Genomic DNA, 20,341 nt, shown 5'->3' on the forward strand with positions numbered 1-20,341 from the left:
TGTGATGGATGACACCTTCCAATCTAGTAATAGCCATTTGTAACATTTGATTAACAATAAGAGTCAGAAATAGCGAGCTATTACTGCTGTGAAATGGGCAACTGTTATTCTGCATCTCACAGTGTGAGTCATCCTTCATTTAACATTCAGAAAAGCTATCCATTATGCATCATAATTACTGTTAAGAGACTTGAAGAACAATGACCTTACAAATGCTTGAACGTGCGGTAATGGTCTCTTAGCGGCAGCATTTTAAACTTACAGGTTTTTGGTATGCATTTCTTTTCAGATGTGTTGATGGACTCCACGACGGCAACGGCAGAGCTGGGCTGGATGATATATCCATCATTGGGGGTGAGTCTCATTGAAATAATTTAGATGATCAGACCTAGCATAACTGAATAATTCAGTGCACAAATTCAGCATGTCTCATGTGGTACCGAAATAGAAGTTGAAAGAATTCCAAATTAGATTATTTTTAATGCAATACATGCAGTTTGTCTCACTTCTGCACATTTTTACCTTAGATGTCATAATGTTTCCGTAATGGTGTGAAACCAGAATCGAATGTTTCATAAATATGCAAATAGCTCGAAAAAAAACATCCTTTTACTATTAGCCGCACACATTGCTTATTCAAACATTATTATCTGTTCTTTGGTTCCAGTGGGAAGAGGTGAGTGGCTACGACGAGAACATGAACACCATCCGCACCTACCAAGTGTGCAATGTCTTCGACGCCAGCCAGAACAACTGGGTGCGCACCAAATACATCCGGCGGCAGGGTGCCCAGCGGATCCACGTGGAGATGAAGTTCTCCGTGCGAGACTGCAGCAGCATCCCGAAAGTCCCTGGCTCTTGCAAGGAGACTTTTAATCTGTATTACTTCGAATCAGACTCTGATGTAGCCACCAAGGTGTATCCCGCCTGGATGGAGAACCCTTGGGTCAAGGTGGACACCATTGCGGCCGATGAGAGTTTCTCCCAGGTGGACCTGGGCATCGGTATGATGAAGATCAACACGGAAGTACGCAGCTTTGGGCCGGTGTCCCGTAATGGCTTCTACTTGGCCTTTCAGGATTACGGAGCCTGCATGTCACTCATCGCTGTAAAGGTTTTCTATCGCAAATGCCCCCGAATTATTCGGAATGGGGCCATCTTTCAGGAGACCTTGTCAGGGGCGGAGAGCACCTCTCTGGTGTCCGCCCGAGGCACTTGTGTTCCTAATGGAGAGGAAGTGGATGTACCCATTAAACTGTACTGCAATGGAGATGGGGAGTGGCTGGTACCTATCGGGCGTTGCGTGTGCAAGGCCGGGTACGAGTCTGTGGACAACGAGACTGTGTGTAAAGGTGAGTTTTGTTGCTTATTCAGTTTTGAATTAGAAAATTACTGGAAAATTATTGTTTGGTGGTTCTTGCTGAAGATTCGCAGGTGAAAAACGCATCAAAGGCTACATCTTTTTTGCTGCCGGCAGACTACAGTAAAAATCATACATACACTATTGGCTTGACAGGTTAGCACTTGGCATCACACCTTTTTTTTTTTTTTTTACCATTCTTTTCAAGAATTAACATTTTTGTCTCCAGAACAAACATTGAAAAAAAGGAAAGAAAATAAAAGGAAAAAAAATAAGAAGATTCTTTGGAGATGATCATTTTTTTTTGTTATATTTTTAGAAAAAATATTCTAAAATTATTCTTAAGTTAAAATATTAGAAGAAAATAGCAGTTAAGAAGATATTTTTTCTTTATGCTTTGTGAATCCAGACCCAGAAGATATTGAGTCGTACTACAGACTTTATGGTGCTTTATACTACTTTTATGTACTTTTTTTGTGCTTGACTCTACTTTACTTTACTCTATTTTACAAAACCTTTTGTCTAGCATAGATATAATTAAAATTTGAGAGTTCGAAACCACATTAGACTGAGTAATTAATAATTTAAGGCTGCCATTCTCATCTTTGTCTGGTTTTAATGGCTCACTTAAAAGTAAAACTGTTGTTACTTAAATGAGCAATTTCTAGCAGATTTGACCCTTAAAAATAACTTTCGTCTGTGTGACGGGATGTTGTCGCGTTGATTTAGATGTTACCACATGACACACTACATTTTTAGGTAGCCTGACAAAACATTTTTTTACAGTGCCGGATGCCAGCAATGATAAATAAATAATGAATAGCCTCAGCTTCAGCCTCAGATTTCTGCACCCACATAAAGCACCATGAAATACAGATACATTGCCAAATTATGAAAAAGCTTGCATAATCTTTGTATTAGTCTTTTTTTGATTATTATTTTAACCAATGATGGAAAAGGAGGACCTAATGTCCTTCCTGAATGCGCATGTGCACACACACACACACACACACACACACACACACACACACACACACACACACACACACACACACACACGTCACTGAGTCTTACTATTGAGAGCTGCCCTGCAGGTACAAAACATTCACTGACCTGATCCTTATGAAAGCTAGTTGAAAGACATTGTGTCCTCCTGCCTGTTTCTATCCATGTGCAGAGGATTTCTTTGGTTACAAGCATTGTTATTTCAAGCTAAATCCACACACGCTCATGCACACAGAAGCACTGACCCTTAAAACTGTTTTTATAACATGAGATTTTGTTTTTCTAGCATTACTCGACAAGGAAGTAGCTCTCTGTCTGTGAGAACAAGGGAGCCGTAATGAATAGAAATCCTCCAGTCAGTTGTAATGCTGCCTTGATAGGTTGGAATGAATAGAGGGATTTGGGTAGAAAAAAGGTGTGTTTTTTTTCACCCTCTCTCAGCACTCGGCAGATATGATTACATTCAAGGAGAGCAGGGCAGCAAAGGGAATGATTTTGGCAGGGTTCTCCTGGGTACCGTTGACAGAATCTAAATTACTAATATCCCCCCATCTGGAGCAGCTGATGGATGGAAATCGGCAATATCCTGGGCGAGCACAAGCCAGACCATCTCTTTTATTTCCCCTGGTGTTAATCCTCCTCGCTGCCACCACTTTAATGACACTCCTAATTGACTAATTTGGAGTGTGCAGGGGGAGCTGTGTGGACGCTTAGACGCTGCTCTCCCTGGCGAGTCCATTCAGAAATCAAGCACAACTAATGAATCCCCCTGTGGTTGTTAACCAAGGGCTGCATGTAGACAAATGGATTTATGAGTTCCATTTTCTGTCTCTAAAGGAAATATTCAGTAGCTATACTCATTAAAGCCAAGTAGAGACATAATGGTCTAATTGATAGCAGGCTTGACATGTAATTCTCTCATACTGTAATGTTATACTGGTACAATGGCACAGCACTGCATGCTTCCGGTCAATGCAACTTCAAAAGCACTTTGTGAGTGATTTCATCTCAGTGGCGGTGTGTGTTTTTTTTAAAGCCGCACAGTGCTTAACAATAAGGATTTTTGTGTGCTGGATACTTGGATTTAGGCCAGTAGTTTTACTTTTCTTGCTGATATTTGTAATGGCCCCACCACATTAATCAAATAACTTTTTGTTAAATACTTATTTAATATAATTGGTTTTAAATAAACTAAATAGGCTACAATTTTTAATGAAATAGACTAAATTACAAAAAATAAATAAATACATCTTTACTGAATTTGCTCAACAATAAGGATTTTTGTCTACTAACTTTGCCAGTAGAGAAAATCACACTCACTGCTCTTGACTGAATAACTTTTGTAGCTTTAATAAGGATTAATCTATGTTTAATTTATAATTTATGCAGTGAAGACTGTGAATTGTTTGATAACTTTATTCAATTTCTGTATATATCCTACCTGTTAGACCTACCTAAAATCTTAAAGGAGTCATAATGTTGTGTTACCTTGGATACCCAAATGCTCTATTATAGTATTTTAGGCACTTCTAAAAAAGAAAAGTGGAAAAAAAATCAACACAGAGCCCCTCAGACCCTTATTTCTAAAGGCATTATTGTCTCGCGAGATCTGATGCGATGTTTTGGCTGTCGTGGACGGTCATTATAATAATGCAAATGAGGGGCGCGTTGATTGGTTGCAGGAATGTATTTTACTACTTCCAAGCGGTACAAAAACATAGACAAAATACTGCAATAGCTCAATAAATGTGACGGTACTTATTGTTAGTGAAATTGTAATCACAACCAAAGAAAAAAGAAAAAATACACCATTGCCAGATACATTCTTACAGAAGCCCCACTAACTGAAAGCTATTTTCAAACTGCATGTTTTGCATGAGTTTGGCTAATAATGTTTAGTGGTATATTGTTTTCATACTTGCATTTAAACAGTTTTAGCCACTGAGCATGGACTCCTGTACCGTCACTACTGTAGCTGCTAGTGTAAAACAAAGTGGAAAGATGTGGCTAGCATTCGTAGAGTCCATTCCCCGTGTTTACCTCGAAGGTAACGTTACATACAATAGCCGCATTAGCAGTTAGCTGCTATTTGTTAACCACAGTAGAGCAATAAAAACACAGTCTTACCTTTTCAATTTCTGGCAAGTCCCTGATGGTTGGGATGGCACCTTTTCCCAAACGGAGCTTCGAGGCCAAGTTCGCCTGATACTGCCCCAAATTTGTAAAAGATTCCGGTGTAAAATGTTTAGCACACACACCTAACGATACGCCACTTGAAAGAGTTGTTGGGACAGCGTCATTAAAAATGAATTTCATCCACTGTTCCCTGATAGTTTCGTCCGTTTTTGGTAGATAAAACACATTTGCATGTTGTTTGTAGCAGTCACCCACAGAGCATCTCAGGTGTGCACTCGGTTTCTCCATCTTTCTCGAGTCAACTAAACTGAATCTGAGGGGGAGAGGGGGAGAGGGGCGGGCTTCCCGCGGCATAGGTTTGCGGTGTCCATATTTGGTATATCCTCCCCCGTCTTGACGTCAAGAAGGGGAAGAAATCAAAATCTCGTTTTTTCGTGCGCGTGCACGTGGCCTATTTTACAAACCCCGAGGTAAACAAACGCTTCACTTTTAAATATCGGCTTCCCGGCCAGTGTATAATCATTATGCAATCATAACATACATTGATTCTCGTGGAAAAGTGAAGTTTCTACATTATGACTCCTTTAAAGCACTGTTTACAAGGTTAAATGGTTAAAAAACAAAAAAACAATCTGAAAACTGGTCTGACTGGGCCAATAGAAAAAATTGAGCAATGATATATTGAAGGGCACGGGTGACATTTATTACAAGGGGTTTATGTGAAGATTGTTTGAAGTTCACTTGAATTAAAAGTTGTTATATATTTTTTTAAAGCCTAATAAATGTTAAAATTGATAGATTTTATCAATGAAAGCTGAACTTTAAGGTCATTTTTAACATTTCAAACGTAACATTTTTAAGTTCATTAAAAATGAACTTTTTAATCAGTTGACAGCACTAATAAATTCTTTACCAAAAAAGAATAAGAAAACACTATTCAAAAATGTGTTAGGTTTTTGGGGCAAGAATAACTATAAATTAAACTGAACCAAAACTCTCTCACACAAGCCCTGGGCCATCGGGTCATTCTTATTGTTGAGTCCTGTTTTATAGGCCTATTTACCATATTGAAACATGACTAACCATCCTTATGAAAGAAAGTACAGGAACAGCTTGTGAAATAGAATTTACATATGTCTTGTGCCAGGAACGCCTCTCCTCTCCACAGCCAAGAGCTGAGACTCACCCACACCTCAAGTAATTTTAGTGGTAGCACTAATTCAGTTAATCCAACTGACCTTCTGACTCTCTCTGTGCTTCTCTTGAGATGTTCTTCAGCCCTCTCGCTGTCATTCAGATGTGGTTTGTGATGGATATTATTGACTGGCCTTGTAGATTGCATTTCATAAGTAATTACATAGACCTCATGGTACAGTCTCTGCTTGTTTTAACGTTTAATGATTATAAATTATAAATAAATGTTGGCAGCAGATGAATTACCTCTACTGTATGGAGCTGGACTGTGGCCAATCCCTCAAGCCAAACCCGCCTGTGTCTTGAAACAAGATGAATGTCGGCTGTTTTTGCTTATATTGTGCTATGGCCAATCAATACATTCCTCCACGGACAGCCACAATGTGCGTTTGTTGACCTTTCAATTAGAAGTAATGTTTTTGTTATCTTGTTATCTTTGAATATGATATTTTATTATCTAGGGAGTACCTTAGGCCTAAACTTCAATTTTTGATTTATTGGAGTAACCTCAAAGCTAAAAGCTTACAGTTAATCAAGGCTGTATATTCTTTATTATGTAAATGTCATGTATCTGAAGAGTTAGATCCACTAAGTCCTGCAATGAGTGTCCACTGGAATGTTGTATCTATCTTTTAATCTTTCACAGTCACTGTTGAGGGCCGCTTGGTGGCCTTTGTGCGACGCTGCCGCTATTTAAAAGCTCTTGTTTCATGTGTTTACTAGCTGGATATTGTGTTCAGATGGGCACTGTAGATCATAATTTACCAACACACTGTTTTTATAGCACATGAGGGTCACAGTGTCTGTCTCTTCCTCAGTTTCCTCAACCTTTATGACTGTAGTTATTTTCTAACATATACAGAGAGCTATGGATGGGAATTATTATTTTTTGGTTAATTATAAGTTTCATTTGTTGGATAACTGGCTTTTCTGGTGTGTTTTGATTCAAACAAATTACTCTTATTAGTCTTTAGTGAATCAAGAGTATACAGTACAACCAGCAAAACAACAGATTCTCAAACAAATGACTCTTATGAGGCGTTTTTTTTGTGTGAATCAGATGCATACAGTGTGACCAGTCTATGATGATTCACGAACAAATGACTCTTCAAATGACTCTTATGAGGCGGTTCTTTGTAGTGAATCAGGAGCATACAGTGCAGTAGAGACCTGCACTCCCGTGGGACTATGGGTGTGAATCTTCACAGGTCTCACGATTTAATTCGATTACGAAATATTTTTCATGTCTGAAATTTTACTTTAGCTATGGTTAAATGGAGTATTTTTTCTCTCTATAATATAGTGATGTAATTGCAGCTTGTAAATATACATTAAGTTTTGTCATGCTAGCATGTGTGGAAACTTTTAAACCAAGTGCGTAGCTGTTACAACTTTAGGTTGTGCCCCGCTCATCCCTTGTTCAAAAAAAGTCACCGGTTTGAATGAGTCTGAAACTCTGCCTTGTATAATTGTGCATTGGCACATTTTGCTGAGAGAATATATCTTATGTAAAGCAAAATGGACATTTTAACTGAAATATAACCAAATCAATCAAATAAGTTTTAAATCGAGCCTGTGTTATTTGAGTATTATTTATATGATGTAATTTTAGCTTACATTTTAGTAATTTTATGTATTTTTATTTAGCTTTTATTTTTATTTCAGTTTCAGCTATTTTACTTCAACTCAAAGAAAGATGCTAGTTAGGTGCCTAGGCAACATTTCTCATTTAAGGTAAAGTTTTCATCCAATTTTTATATTTGTATTTTATTTGAGCCTTTATTTTAAAATTATGATGAAAAAAAAGTTTTAGTTAACTAACAAAACTGAATCGAAAATAGAAATCTATATCAACACCCAGCCCTAACAGTACAATAGATCACTTATGCTGCGTCAATGTCCTCACATTAGAAATGGTTCTAGAATATCAGGCATATGACACATTCACTGTGACAAAGGGTATTGTATGTGTCTGGATGTAATTATATATGGCAGTGAGACTTCTCTGTGGATGTGGGGTCTGGAAAGTCCCAAGATGAACCGTGTTATTCGGCATGGCAGTAAAGAAGGGTCTCCTGGACTGACTTTATCAGGTACAGCTCTCTAATCCAATCTCAGCAGCACATTGCTGCAGGGAGGTCGTCTGCAACCTTATTTGTTCCTGTGACACTGGATGTATTTCAATTTGTTTCACCGCAGCACTGAATGTAAAGAGACTGCAGTCAGGCTATACAGAAATCAAATCAGTTTGCTATTTGTCTGTGCAGAAGAAAAGCACAGTATACATCTCAAACCCCACATATGCACACAATATCTGCATATTTTAGTTGCACAATGACAAATTGCCCTTAGGCTTCTGAAGAAGGTTAAGTGGTCATGCAAGGCCGGCCCATTAATCTGCAGCTTTTTGCTTTCTGTCATACAATGGATTATTGAGGATTTGTTTGGATTGCCGCCTCATTCCACATCTCACAAAATATTGATATTAACATGTTGACCGGTGGAGACCATCTGATCTCTTCACCGCCTTTTTTGTTTAGCTGAGAATGCAACCGATAATAATAAGATGGTTGCGTTTTTATTGTGTGGTGAGATTTCATGTTTTCATGTCATTTTGGTTTTTCTGTGATAGACGCTGCAGCTGCTGAGATGCAGAATCACAAGTTTCAAGTCAGAAGAGCAACTGACTTGCAACAAGAGCTGGATGAGTAGTTACGCTTCTGATGATGATTGTTACTGATTGTCCTACCAGGCCAGACTTGCATCAGCTCTTTGATCTTTCTCCTTGCTGTGAAAAACCGACCCGCTCTGATATTCCATTTATTTTAAATATAAACCCTGAATTTCAAGTCTTGACACATGCATTCTGACTTTTCCTAAGTAATACTTATACTGTTATGCTCAACGTGAAAGTGCTGCAATTATACGCTGCTTGCAGGTATTATTGAAGTGTGATTTCCATGACTTCACACCCTGTGCGAAGGCCTCCTATAGATACGGCACTTTTCATGAATATAGTACCAAACAGAGCCTGATACTCTGAAAATAAATGTTAATTTTTTTTAACATTATAGTAACGTTAATATTAATAGGTTTGGACTAGTCGTTGCAAAGTTTGTGTAAATGTTAATGAAATTAGTCGTTGCGCACATCCCAAATAAATATTAGGTTGATTTTAGGTTATATAATAGTTTTTCATAGTTCAAATGCATAACCATGCCATATCTGAGCTTATTTAGTTAAAATATTGTAAGATTTTTATGATGCAACTGAATGAAAGTGCCTTATGTCTTGCTAATTTTTTTTTGGTATGTCACTTTCTCATTTTTCATTAGCTTATGTCAGCATTCAACATGGTTTGTTTAAAGGCTTTCGAGGCAGAAGTGCTTTGCGTGTATTGGACTGTGCATTGAAGCGGACTGTTTTTGAGCTGACCTTTGTGTCTAAAGACGTTATGATAAGACTTATGATAAGGGCAGATCTGAAGTTTAGTGTGTTCCTTGTTGCATCAAAGTCAAAACATTGCCATAAATGTAATTTTTTGACAAGTGCTTTTGTGGGTTATACCAATTGGTACGAATACTAAATGTATTGTTATAAGCGAGGACAGATTGCCCACAATCGCTTCTCTTTCCTTCTGAGAGAAAGGAAACATGTATGGAGATAAAAGATGAGGCTTCGTTGGAGCATGGGGGTTAATCAATGCTGAGAGCTGGATGTCCACACCGGAGCTGCCTGGCCCTCATCTCTTTGATGGGAAGCAGGTGTCCTGTTGTCATCGATAAGGGGCTCATTGATCAAAGGCCCTTCAGGAGTCCAGTGCTCATCCATCAGACTCCAGCGGCCAGGCAATGTCACGGAAACGAGGACTGTCAGTGCCTCTCCTCCTCACACATCACCATGAAAGAAAGCGCTTCACTGGCCAGGCAAAAAAAAGTCAACTAGGAGGGTGTTTTTGTTCCCTTTTTATGTAGGCCCATACTAGGGGTGTGGGCGATCGGACAAAAATCGTATTTCACAATATATGAATTTCACGATACATATATATGCATTTTGCCCGTGTATTTTGGGATATTGCTTAAAAAGACTGTATGCGATTGCATTCAAACAGGCATCCAAACGCTCTGAGACGCAAGTCATTTATTATTTAGGAAAAAAACTAATTTCCAAGGAAGTGGCGATTTTGTTCTCTTGAACACATGGGATGGAAACGGTGCTTTTTTTCTTGCACATTTTTTTAAGCGATATTCCAATTTTGTGCACAACTTCAATTCACAACTTTGGATGGAAATATAGATAATGACATTGACAGCAGCTTGGTTTCTTATGTCTCTTAAAGACCGAATGCACCAATCCAATATATTGACATCTGGTTTCTCCTAACTGTTTATGTTCACTTAAGACAAAACCAACTGTGTTAACGTCATAGTGCGTGTTTTTGACCATATTTTTTTGACTGGTTTCTCCCAACTGTTTATGTTCACTTAAGACAAAACCAACCGAGTTAACGTCATTGTGCATGGTTTTGACCATATAAGCACAATAAGCCATGAAAGAGAACTGAATTCGGGATTGCATGCTATCTGAGAGGCGGCTTTCTGTGCGTGCGATTCAGGTGTGTGTCAGTCAGCATGTTATATTGTTTTTTTTTTTTTTTTTTTTTACACTACTTATTGCGCTTAACTCTTTTTAACGTCTTGCACATCACTCTCTTTATTTTCTCATTCATGCATGTTTCTTAATCACTCTAAAGTGTAAATAACTCTTAGTATTACTGTGCTATCCGGATATATGGTAAATTCAGGTTAACTGGGACACTTTTTCCAAGTCATCTCAATGACTTGAATTCACCCTATTTACATTTATTGACAATATATAAACGAATGATTCGTTTATTTCTTGTCAATAAATGTAAATAGGGTGAATTCAAGTCATTGAGATGACTTGGAAAAAGTGTTTATATTGTTGACACAGTATATATCGCCATACCGCCCAGCCCTAGCTGTCACAGAGGTAATTTGGAAGAGTCAAAGCGTGCTTCTCAATTCTTATTTGTGCATCCTCGTTTCGTTTCCTTGCTTCCTTTCCTCGCGTCTCAGCTCCACCCCCTGTAGGATGCGAGGGAAGGCTTCAAGGAAAAGACGCGAGGACGGAGGAATCGAAGGAAATCTCATTTATACATTAGAATACTTGATCACTCGAGCATCACTCCACAGCGTCATCAGCTGCGCTCAAAGGATCTGCCCTTATGTTGTTCAAGTTTGGATATTTAAGAAATTCATAATAAATAATAATAAAGCAAGATGCCCTGTTGAAATATGTGAGATGTGTGGTTTATTTACACTGCAAAGGAAAAGTATAAAATTTAAATGACTGTGACAGATGTGAAGGGGGAGGAGAATTTATACGTGCGTCACGTTTAGTCGACAAAACTCTTCCGCAAAGGATACACCTGTGTATCCTCACTTACGACTCCTCAGGATGCCTCCTCACTCCTCGATCCTCGCCTCCTCGCGGTGCAATTAGAGAATTGAGATGTCCTTCAAGATGGCTGAGCTCCTATGAGCCCGGTTTCCGGGTCATGGGATGGAGGAGAGAGGAGACAAGGAGGGATATTGAGAAGCACCCACAGGCCTCCAGTGTGTCAAATCACAGCTAAATGACCTACATGGGGATGTAAATGGTGCTCAAAACATGGCTGCCCATCGTCGTCACATTGGTACACCTGCTTAAATGAGTGACGAAAGTCCCTTGTGGAGGGCACAGAGAAATGGGGCATGCAAGATCTCTGTTGTGCAGCTGTGAAATGGGGCTGGATCCCACACTCAGCCAGTGGCTGTTGAAATGGATCCATTTTTCCTCTTACTTCCCCTTATCTTCTCAACCAGCAACATAAAAATGACCAAAAAAAGGATTTATTGTAAAATCAAACTTCAGCTTACTGAACCGATTGAGTAAAGTCATTAGCATAAGTTCCAGCCTTATGTAGTTCACATTGTGTGTGGGTGGTTGACATTTAGTGACGATTATTTAGGGAGAAAACGTAGTGAACAAGACAAGAAAATTATATAGTTTGCTCTTACCCGTGGCTACTTAGAAAAGTGTATGATAATTGGACTTTTTCATTTTTTTTTTTTTCTTTTAAACTAACTTAGCTTGTTTTTGCCACAGTTGGATATTAGTAACAACAGACTTTTTGAAGGACATTGAGGGGGAAAACAACACTAAACATGTAAGAATTCAATGTAATATAGTTTTAGGGAAATGTTTAAGGTCTAAGTTGCATAGTGGAATACAAACTTTAAGAAACAGGCACTGAAATACCCATATTAATTGGCCCTCAATCTATGGTGGTTATGACCCTGTCTGATTGACATGCATCATAAAACATGCTACTTTCATACAGTTGTTTCGTGACCTATTTGAATACACATAGCATACTTGCAATATAAACAATGCCACATAGCAACAGCGCTGCATGTTCATGTGCGAAAAAACTGACCATAGATCTGTAGCTCTAAAAATAGGCCATGAAAAAGTTACAAGGCAAACGTCTCTTTCCAACGTCCTTCAGAGATGTTTTCTGTACTTCTTGACTGAGCAAGGACTGCTTCTCCACTTAAAAAACACAAATATTTGTCACTTCACTTTGCATGCTGACCTAAGGGGAAGCACATTGCTTTGATTAATGTACATTTAACAACTTGCTGTCTTTTAGTGTAGGCAAAGGACAAGATTTTCATTATTGACTTTTTGCAAACAATTAAGAGGTTTAGTGTACAACCACCCTGAATTGATTTATCACTCCAGAACCTTGTTTAGATAAAGCTGTTTACTTGTGTGAAACACATTTACCTTTGTCATTTGGATAAGTTATTTATCAAGCCTCTGAATCATCATCTGAACCCTTACAATCCATACTGAAGATCTGAGATTGAAATGCCCTATCTGAAACCCTCACTGCTGTCGGATCATCTTCATTGTTCGCTACTGCTGTGCGTCTTCTGCTAGTTCTGTCCCCAGCAGTGCCACTGAATGACACATTCAGATACAGTTGACACCCTCACAAAAGGAACACAGAGCATCTTTAAATGCATGAAGTTGACACCACACAATAAGATCTGGTCTGGGGTGTCATAACGTCACATAAAAGAGCTTGTTCTATGAACATGGGGGTCTTTGTCTCAGGTAGAGGTTAGCAGATGGAGCTGACACCATTAATATTTACAACTGCAAATGAAATGAATACATTTGGACTGTCAGTCACGGCACAATGGAGGCAGTCAGCAGAAAAAAGCTCCCTGGAGAGCAGAGGCTTAGGCGTCTGTGAGCACTGAAATATTAACACCAAATACTATGAATGAATAAAACAAAATCACTCTCTGAGGGGAATAGCTTTGCAGGTAAACTGGGTGTGTTAAGGGTTTTCTTTTTTCTTCTTTTCAGTATAGTACTGGGCCGTGGAAATGTAAATATGTTTTAGCGTTTGTAGTAGGGATGTGCCCGGAGTCTAAATCTGAATTCGGAAAGGCACAGAAAATGAAAAACCCATTCTATGGAGCCCATGAAAGGACATGGTTAGGCTTGCTGCGGTAGTCGGTTACATTACAGTACATCAGATTTCACGTATTACGTGAAGATGGTAAGGAAAGATGACTGACAGGACGATGTCGGAGGATTTGGTGCACAACAGATCCTGAGCGGCATTGACAAATATTTAGTAAAATGTGTGGTCAGTACCGCCGCTCCCTGCGGAGTACGCGTGATTGTGAATTGGAAAGTAAAAACCGAGCGAGCATTCAAAAGCAATTTCAATACCCTGCAATTGATAGAGACTCCCTGATGCCCGCAAATTATATACAATGATTACCCAACTACATAATTACGTGAGACCGCAAAAGCATTGAAATATATTTTTTTCCCTTCCATTTCATATTTTTTTTCCCCATCAACATGTCCCTTTAGTGGCTCCCTAGGATGTGTTGTTTCCTTTCCGAACATAGTATTCGGCTTCAGGCACATCCCTAATTTGTAGTATAGTAGAGCTCTGTACAGGAATAGTGCGACTAAAATCAATATTCAGGGAGGTAACAAACCTTGGAGCCAGCCTGAAAGCTTTTTGGTCTCACTAGTTGCTACATTTATCAGTGACACATGCAAAGAGCTGATGTGCACACAATTGCGTAAATTGGATGAAAAAATAAAGCTCACAAAGAAAAATCAATCCTCACTGACACTTCTGAGCGCTCCTGTACTACAGTCACAATGAAGCAATTGAGGTCTGTTTTTGTCTGTGGATGTCAGGTGCTAGTTGGGAGAGTCCTCTCATGATGCTTATTAAAGCACAGACAGAATATGCTTTATATCATAGAATATGGTTTTCTCTTTATTTCCAGCCTGATTGCATTGGTGTTCACATTATCAATGTACGTATTTTATGAATTATACATTATAATGTTTTAATTGTATCATTTGTCATAATGCAATGAAACATACTGCCGTCATTTTAGGCCAAGTGGTCATACAAAGCTTACACTCATTATTTCCAGCCTAGAATTCAATAAATCACTATGTGGCAGGTATTATTGGATGTTATTTTGTGGTTATAGTGGAAATGGCCAGATGGAAGGGGAAGTCCTCTGCAACCAAGGAGGATTGTTAAAATGACTAAATCTGGTCAATGGGATTTGGATATTGCTCATGTGCACTATGTGAATGGTCAAAATGTCCACAGAAATATTTCAAGACCACTAAATTTCAGAATATAATGTGCAGTGGCTGGTCATGGAAGACTAGAGCATTTTGACAGAACTTTGAAAATCATCTGAATGTGGGACCACCTTAAAACAGCTTCTAAAGACTTGGATGATACCTCCAATTTCATCTTAAACTGTAAACCAACAGCGGCTGGATTGAGAGGTTGTGTACCAGTAAAGAAACCTATCTACTGCAAAAAAAGAGAAAATATAGTAGGACTGGAGTGTGGAAGATTGGAGCCATGTTCTGCAGTCCGACAAGTCTAAATTTAACAACCTAGCATTGGGTATGTCCGTAGGAGACGACTGAGTGTTTTAATACCAAATGCATGCATGACATTAAGCAGGGAGCATAATGGTATAAGGGACGCTTGTCTGCAGCAGGTGTTGGAAGGATCTACAAAGTCGCTGGCACTTGGACCAATACATGGGAATCCTGCTGAACACACTGTAGCCAACTATGGAGGATCTGTTTGGAGATCAAATGTGTATTTTCCAACATGATAATCCCAAACACACAGTGAATGCTTTATTTCCTGTGAGCTTTTAGTTTTTCTTTGCATTTCTTGCATAATAAAAAAAAATAAAAAAAAATAATAATTATTATATGCTGGAGTTTGCCTATTCTTGCCAAATAATTTTGCTGTTCTTTTGACCTTTCTATCACAAATGTTTTCAAAAAAAAATTCTTTAGCAATAAATCAGCATATTAAAATGATTTCTGAAGACTGTAGTAATGGCTTTACTTACTTTTTTTATATAAAAAAAATGCAGCCTTGGTGAGCATAAGAGACTTTCAAAATATATAAAAAATGATAATAAAAAAAAACTTTACTGGCCACAAACTTTTGAATGGTAGCGTATGTCTTTGTATGTTGTGTATGTATGATTACTAATGAGATTACCTTGACATTTGTCACTTATAAAAATTAGTAAGTAGTACTAGTGTTTGTACTAGTGAGTGTTTAATGTTGTGGCCAGAACATATTTTTCATAGACACAACAAAAAAATAATTGTTTTTGTTATTTAAATGAGCCTGTCAGTATTTTAAAGGGTTGTTTTCTTCTTTCTGTACAGTACACCCTAAATGTCCTTCAACTCAGTCTGGCCGTGGCCCATAATTATTCAGATTCCAGACATTAGTGATGATAAAGGCATGAAAGAATCTGTTAATGACTATACTCTATAGAGCTTCCTCTGCTTTATTCTTGTGGTTTATGTTCAGATCTCTAGCATTTGTTCTTGGCCAGCCGCCCCTCAGATTACACTTCTAGCTCGTGTTCTCCTCAGCCATGTTGGGCATAGGGGGGGCAGGATTCCTGTGCCTCCCAGGCTCCGTCCTGTCCTGCTGGGTAATCCTGGCCATTTCGTAAGAATTCAAGATTAATCTGAATCTTCTGTTGCGCTCAGCCATGGTGATGAAAGTCTGGGAGAGTTCCCTCACACATCGGTGGGAATTAATGACCTTGTCTGAGGATGAAAACAAGATGTTAGCTTGAACTAGTATATGGTACAGCTGTCGTCATTTTTCTGTAACAGTACAAGACTTCAGTGACTTCAGTATATTTTAAGGAGTCCTAAGTGCATTAGTGTGCTTAGTTTTTAAGAACTTGCTCAAGCTGTTACTTCTTGACATTTTATGAAGACATATGCTGTTGGACATATGTTAGACATATGCACTTGTAAATTTCTAGACCAAACATAGAATATCAGATATTAACTTCTCACGCTATACTGTAAAAGTTGACTTAACTTAAAATAAGTGAGGAAACCCGTTGCCTTAAAATTAAGTAAATAAACCAAGCGTAATTGAAAAAATTAAGTTATGTGAACTTGACAATTCCTCAATAACTTTATTACGCATAAAGTTTATTTGCTTAATAATTTTAAGGCAATGGGTTTTCTCACTTTTTTTTTTTTAAGTCAACTGATCGCTTTTTACAGTGTACAAATACATTTTCTTTTTCAGTAAAATATCTAAACATCTTGAAAAAAAACTTTTTTTTTTAACTTAAGATATAAAACAGATCTTATCTTATGCAGTTTTGCTTCTCAAGTAAATAAGAAAATTTGAACATAAGGCACCAAATGCAAGGTAACTCAACATTAAGGTGTTAATTCACTTAAAGTTACAATATGTAAGAATTTTGTTTTACTGTATATTTTTTTCAATTGTGTACTTCCATTAACCTAAATGTATCCAAGAATTTGTAAATTCAGAGAAATTCACAATTTTAAAAAGTGGCCTGTCAATGACGTAATATCCGCGTTATCCCTGGTTTCCGCTTGTACTGCCATAGTAACCATGGCGACAGACGTGGACATCTGCTAGTCCGTAACGTCTAGCGGCACGCTCACACTGTTGTTGTTTCGTTCAAACATTATGGACCATGGCAAGCAGACTTTGGGACAAAAGGAGAACTAAAACGAGGCATGCTGTTTAGATAGTGTAACGTAACATTAGACCAAATGAAACAGCGCTGCGTTACCTCATAAGTTTAATTTGTTAAATAAACTGACCTGTGTGAATATAGTAATTCAGCACTTGCGGTTAAATGTCCTCATTCCTTTATATCCGCGTGACTCGAGTGTGGCGCTGATATCTGTCTCTCATTAGCAATCGCGCCCTGCTTCATACCACAGTCATGTTAAAAAACATGAATGTTTTCACTCATCCATAAACATTATTAGATCCATCGGCATGACAGCAAGTCCCATCATTCCGCTTATCACTGCATCATCAACCTACGCATTTGTTATTGTAAGAGCTTAGCGACCCTTAGCTGCGAATTCTTTTTTCCATAGCTTTAACAATAGCTGTATTCACAAAAGTCAGCAGCACAAAAATAATTTGCCTGGTTAAATTAATGCTTTGCTATTGCCACCCACAGAACTTTGTTTAAAATAAATGTTCGTGTGCAGTTTCTATTGATCTGGACAGCAGTAATTCATCAAATGATGATCATTAATGTAGAAGAGCATCATAACTGGGCATATCCAGGCATGAAGTGTAGACCTTGCACATTTTTTTTGGAAGAGCCAATTGAGATGCTTCTGCAAATAAGTGCCTAGAAGTGTCCTGCAAAATGTGATGTTTTGATATAAAAAATGTTTTAATCAAATTTTTGGGCACGTTTGCACTGTTACTTTTTCAGAATTAATTTACTGTATTGGTGCAACAACTGAAACGGCATGTGCAAATTAATGATGATATTAGTGGGTGAATACATTTTTGGTACATTCCTTCCTACAAAGTGTTAACACACTTCTAATGGCATCAGTGGAGGCTCACTGTGGAGATTGTTTATACATTCTTGAGATGAGCTCTTCATAGTTGTGTTTACTGACAGTTCTGCTCTGGGTAGTCGCTCCGCTCCGGTTCATCACATGCTGTCTGTTTCTGACTGTGTTTTCACTGAGGTCATATTTCAGGTTCCTGTACAGTGGCAGTGTGACAGTAAAGATGGTTCTCTGGGGCCATGGAAAATATTTAAATGTATTTTTAGGACTGTCAACATGAACAAATACAATGTGACAGTATGTTGTAATATGTGTACCATTTTTTCCATTCTATCTAAAGATTAAATAATAATTATCGAAAAAGGTGTCTAATGAAAATACACTACTGTTCAAAAGTTTGGGGTCAGTAAGATTTAAAAAAAAAATTATACTTTTATTTAGCAAGGATGCATTAAATTGATCAAAAGTGAGAGTAAATATTAAAAATACTTGTTACAAACAAATGTCATCCTCTTGAACTTTCTATTCATCAAAGGGTCATACTTTTTTTTTTCAGTTTTAACTAAAATATTAAGCAGCACAACTGTTTTCAACATTGAAAATAAGAAATGTTCCTTGAGCAGCAAATCAGCATATCAGAATGATTTCTGAAGGATCATGTGACACTGAAAACTGGAGTAATGATGCTAAAAATTCAGCTTTGCCATCACAGGAATAGATTACAGTTTAAAATGTATTAAAATAAAAAAAAAATCACAATATTTAGCATTATTAGTGTTTTTTTCACTGAATTTTTTATCAAATAATTGCAGCCTTAAGCGATTCTTCAAAAAATATTAAAAAAACCTTACCGACCCTGAACTTTTGAACACTAAACATACATACAGTATATGTTTTTATTATTATTACTATTTTAAAAAAAGGGGGTCATCATATTTGGGCGTTGAGTAATCTGTTGTAGCAAAATTTGTGCTTCACTGGAAGGTAAAATCCTCAAAAACAAATTAAGCTACTTCCTTTGAAGGCTTTGTGAAACATGCTCAAAGAAGAGGCTCATTACCATAGTAACTCCTTAAATTTTTCATTCACCTTGATATGGAGATGACAGGCAGTATAGCACAGATGAGTTCAGTCCTTCACCCCCATTAAACAAGTGAACTCCCCTGTGTGAATCCTGAGATGAGTTCAGCAGGTTGACACGGCACCTCTAATGGATATTAATGCCTCTCCAACCTCCTGCTTTGCCAAGGAGGGTTACAGACACATCTGTGGCCTCAAGTTGGCCAAGAAAATTGTTGGAGAGGGCTTACAAAAGACTGCAACCATATCTTCCCGCATGAAATTATGTCTGTCAATGAAAAAGGCCCGTGATGTCAGTCTCTGCATTGTCTGAGGAAGAATTGACCTTTTTCTCTTCTGCGGATTTAATTTCCTCACTCTCAACCGCTGTGGTTTTTTAGCTGAGCAGCTTGTTTATGAAGCGACAAAGTACGTGCAGATGGAGTCATATAGTGTAAGCTTGATTCATCCTACTGATTTATGGAGATGCAAAAAGCCTTTACCATAAAACCTTCAAAATACATTTTACATGCAGTAAATGAATCGTTCTCATAAGTAACTCCCTTTTGAAGTATGTTGCTACTTTGGTGGTTTTTCCTGCCCTCAAAGACTGACTATTGCACAACCCAGTAGCATTCGAGTCTGGACTTTAAAGGACCGTTCCATTGGTTGGACCTACTGAACGAATACACTAAATGAGTCTGTGATTTGAGTATCTAAGTGGAAACACTGAACAAACTAGAACATCTCATTAGTAAACGAAATGAACAAATTAGGATGTGTTGTTCATGAATGAGTTGGCGTTTCAAGTCTAAACAAGACTCAAACTGGGACATGCCATTTGTGAATGAGAAGCTGCCGACCAATAGTGTTTGAATGAAAGAGGGCATGTTGTTCATTCAGTACGAAAAATGAGTCAATCTTGGGTGGAAGAATTAAAAAGAATAACTGCTGGTACACAGTTGCAAGGATGTTTTTGAAACCCATGATAAACTTATTTAGTTTCTAACTTGATAAAACCATATAACCATCTTTTTAATACAAAGTATGACACCCAGAGTCATTATGCAAATGAAATGTGTTTTTTAACAATTCTGTTGAGTGAATCATTTATTTAATGACTCAGTAAGACTCAAAAGGTCATCACATATAGGTTGTAACCTAGAGAGAAGGTGTGGTCACATTAATGCAATTTTAGTGAGATATCTGCAACAACAAAAAAAGTGATGTTTGAACTGTCATTCACATAGAAGTCTCTTTCAAAACAAGCATTCTGTTGGTAATTGTGGCAAATTTCCATGAAAAACTTGAACCCGACGCAAAATCAGCATGGGGAAATATTTTACATGACATTCCCGATTGTGCGGACACCTATTGAAATGACTGGATCTTGCCCGCAACATTTCACAGAGCAACGGTAAATGTTGCTCCACCTTAAGGCTCACATAACAAATCAATGAAATTAATCTTTTGATTCAGTTCACTCACATGAATCTTTAATGTTATGAAGTTCACTATAGGCAAAATGTGATCAAACATAAAACAAAGGCATGGCGTGGCATGAAACTCAGAGCATGAGCATGAGCATGA

General features: G+C 37.9%; 1 protein-coding gene across 1 annotated transcript in view; it reads left to right on the plus strand.

Annotated features, from left to right (window-relative positions):
* Nucleotides 1–20,341, plus strand: part of ephb2a (eph receptor B2a) — a 55,913-nt gene that overhangs the window by 14,041 nt on the left and 21,531 nt on the right. The window contains exons 2-3 of the mRNA XM_084427310.1: nt 290–354; nt 668–1,352. Of these exons, the coding sequence (XP_084283436.1) occupies nt 290–354; nt 668–1,352 (750 nt within the window). The remainder of the gene's footprint in view (nt 1–289; nt 355–667; nt 1,353–20,341) is intronic.

Source organism: Rutilus rutilus, assembly GCF_951802725.1.
Source record: "Rutilus rutilus genome assembly, chromosome: 13".
In the NCBI taxonomy this organism is placed as follows: Eukaryota; Metazoa; Chordata; class Actinopteri; order Cypriniformes; family Leuciscidae; genus Rutilus; species Rutilus rutilus.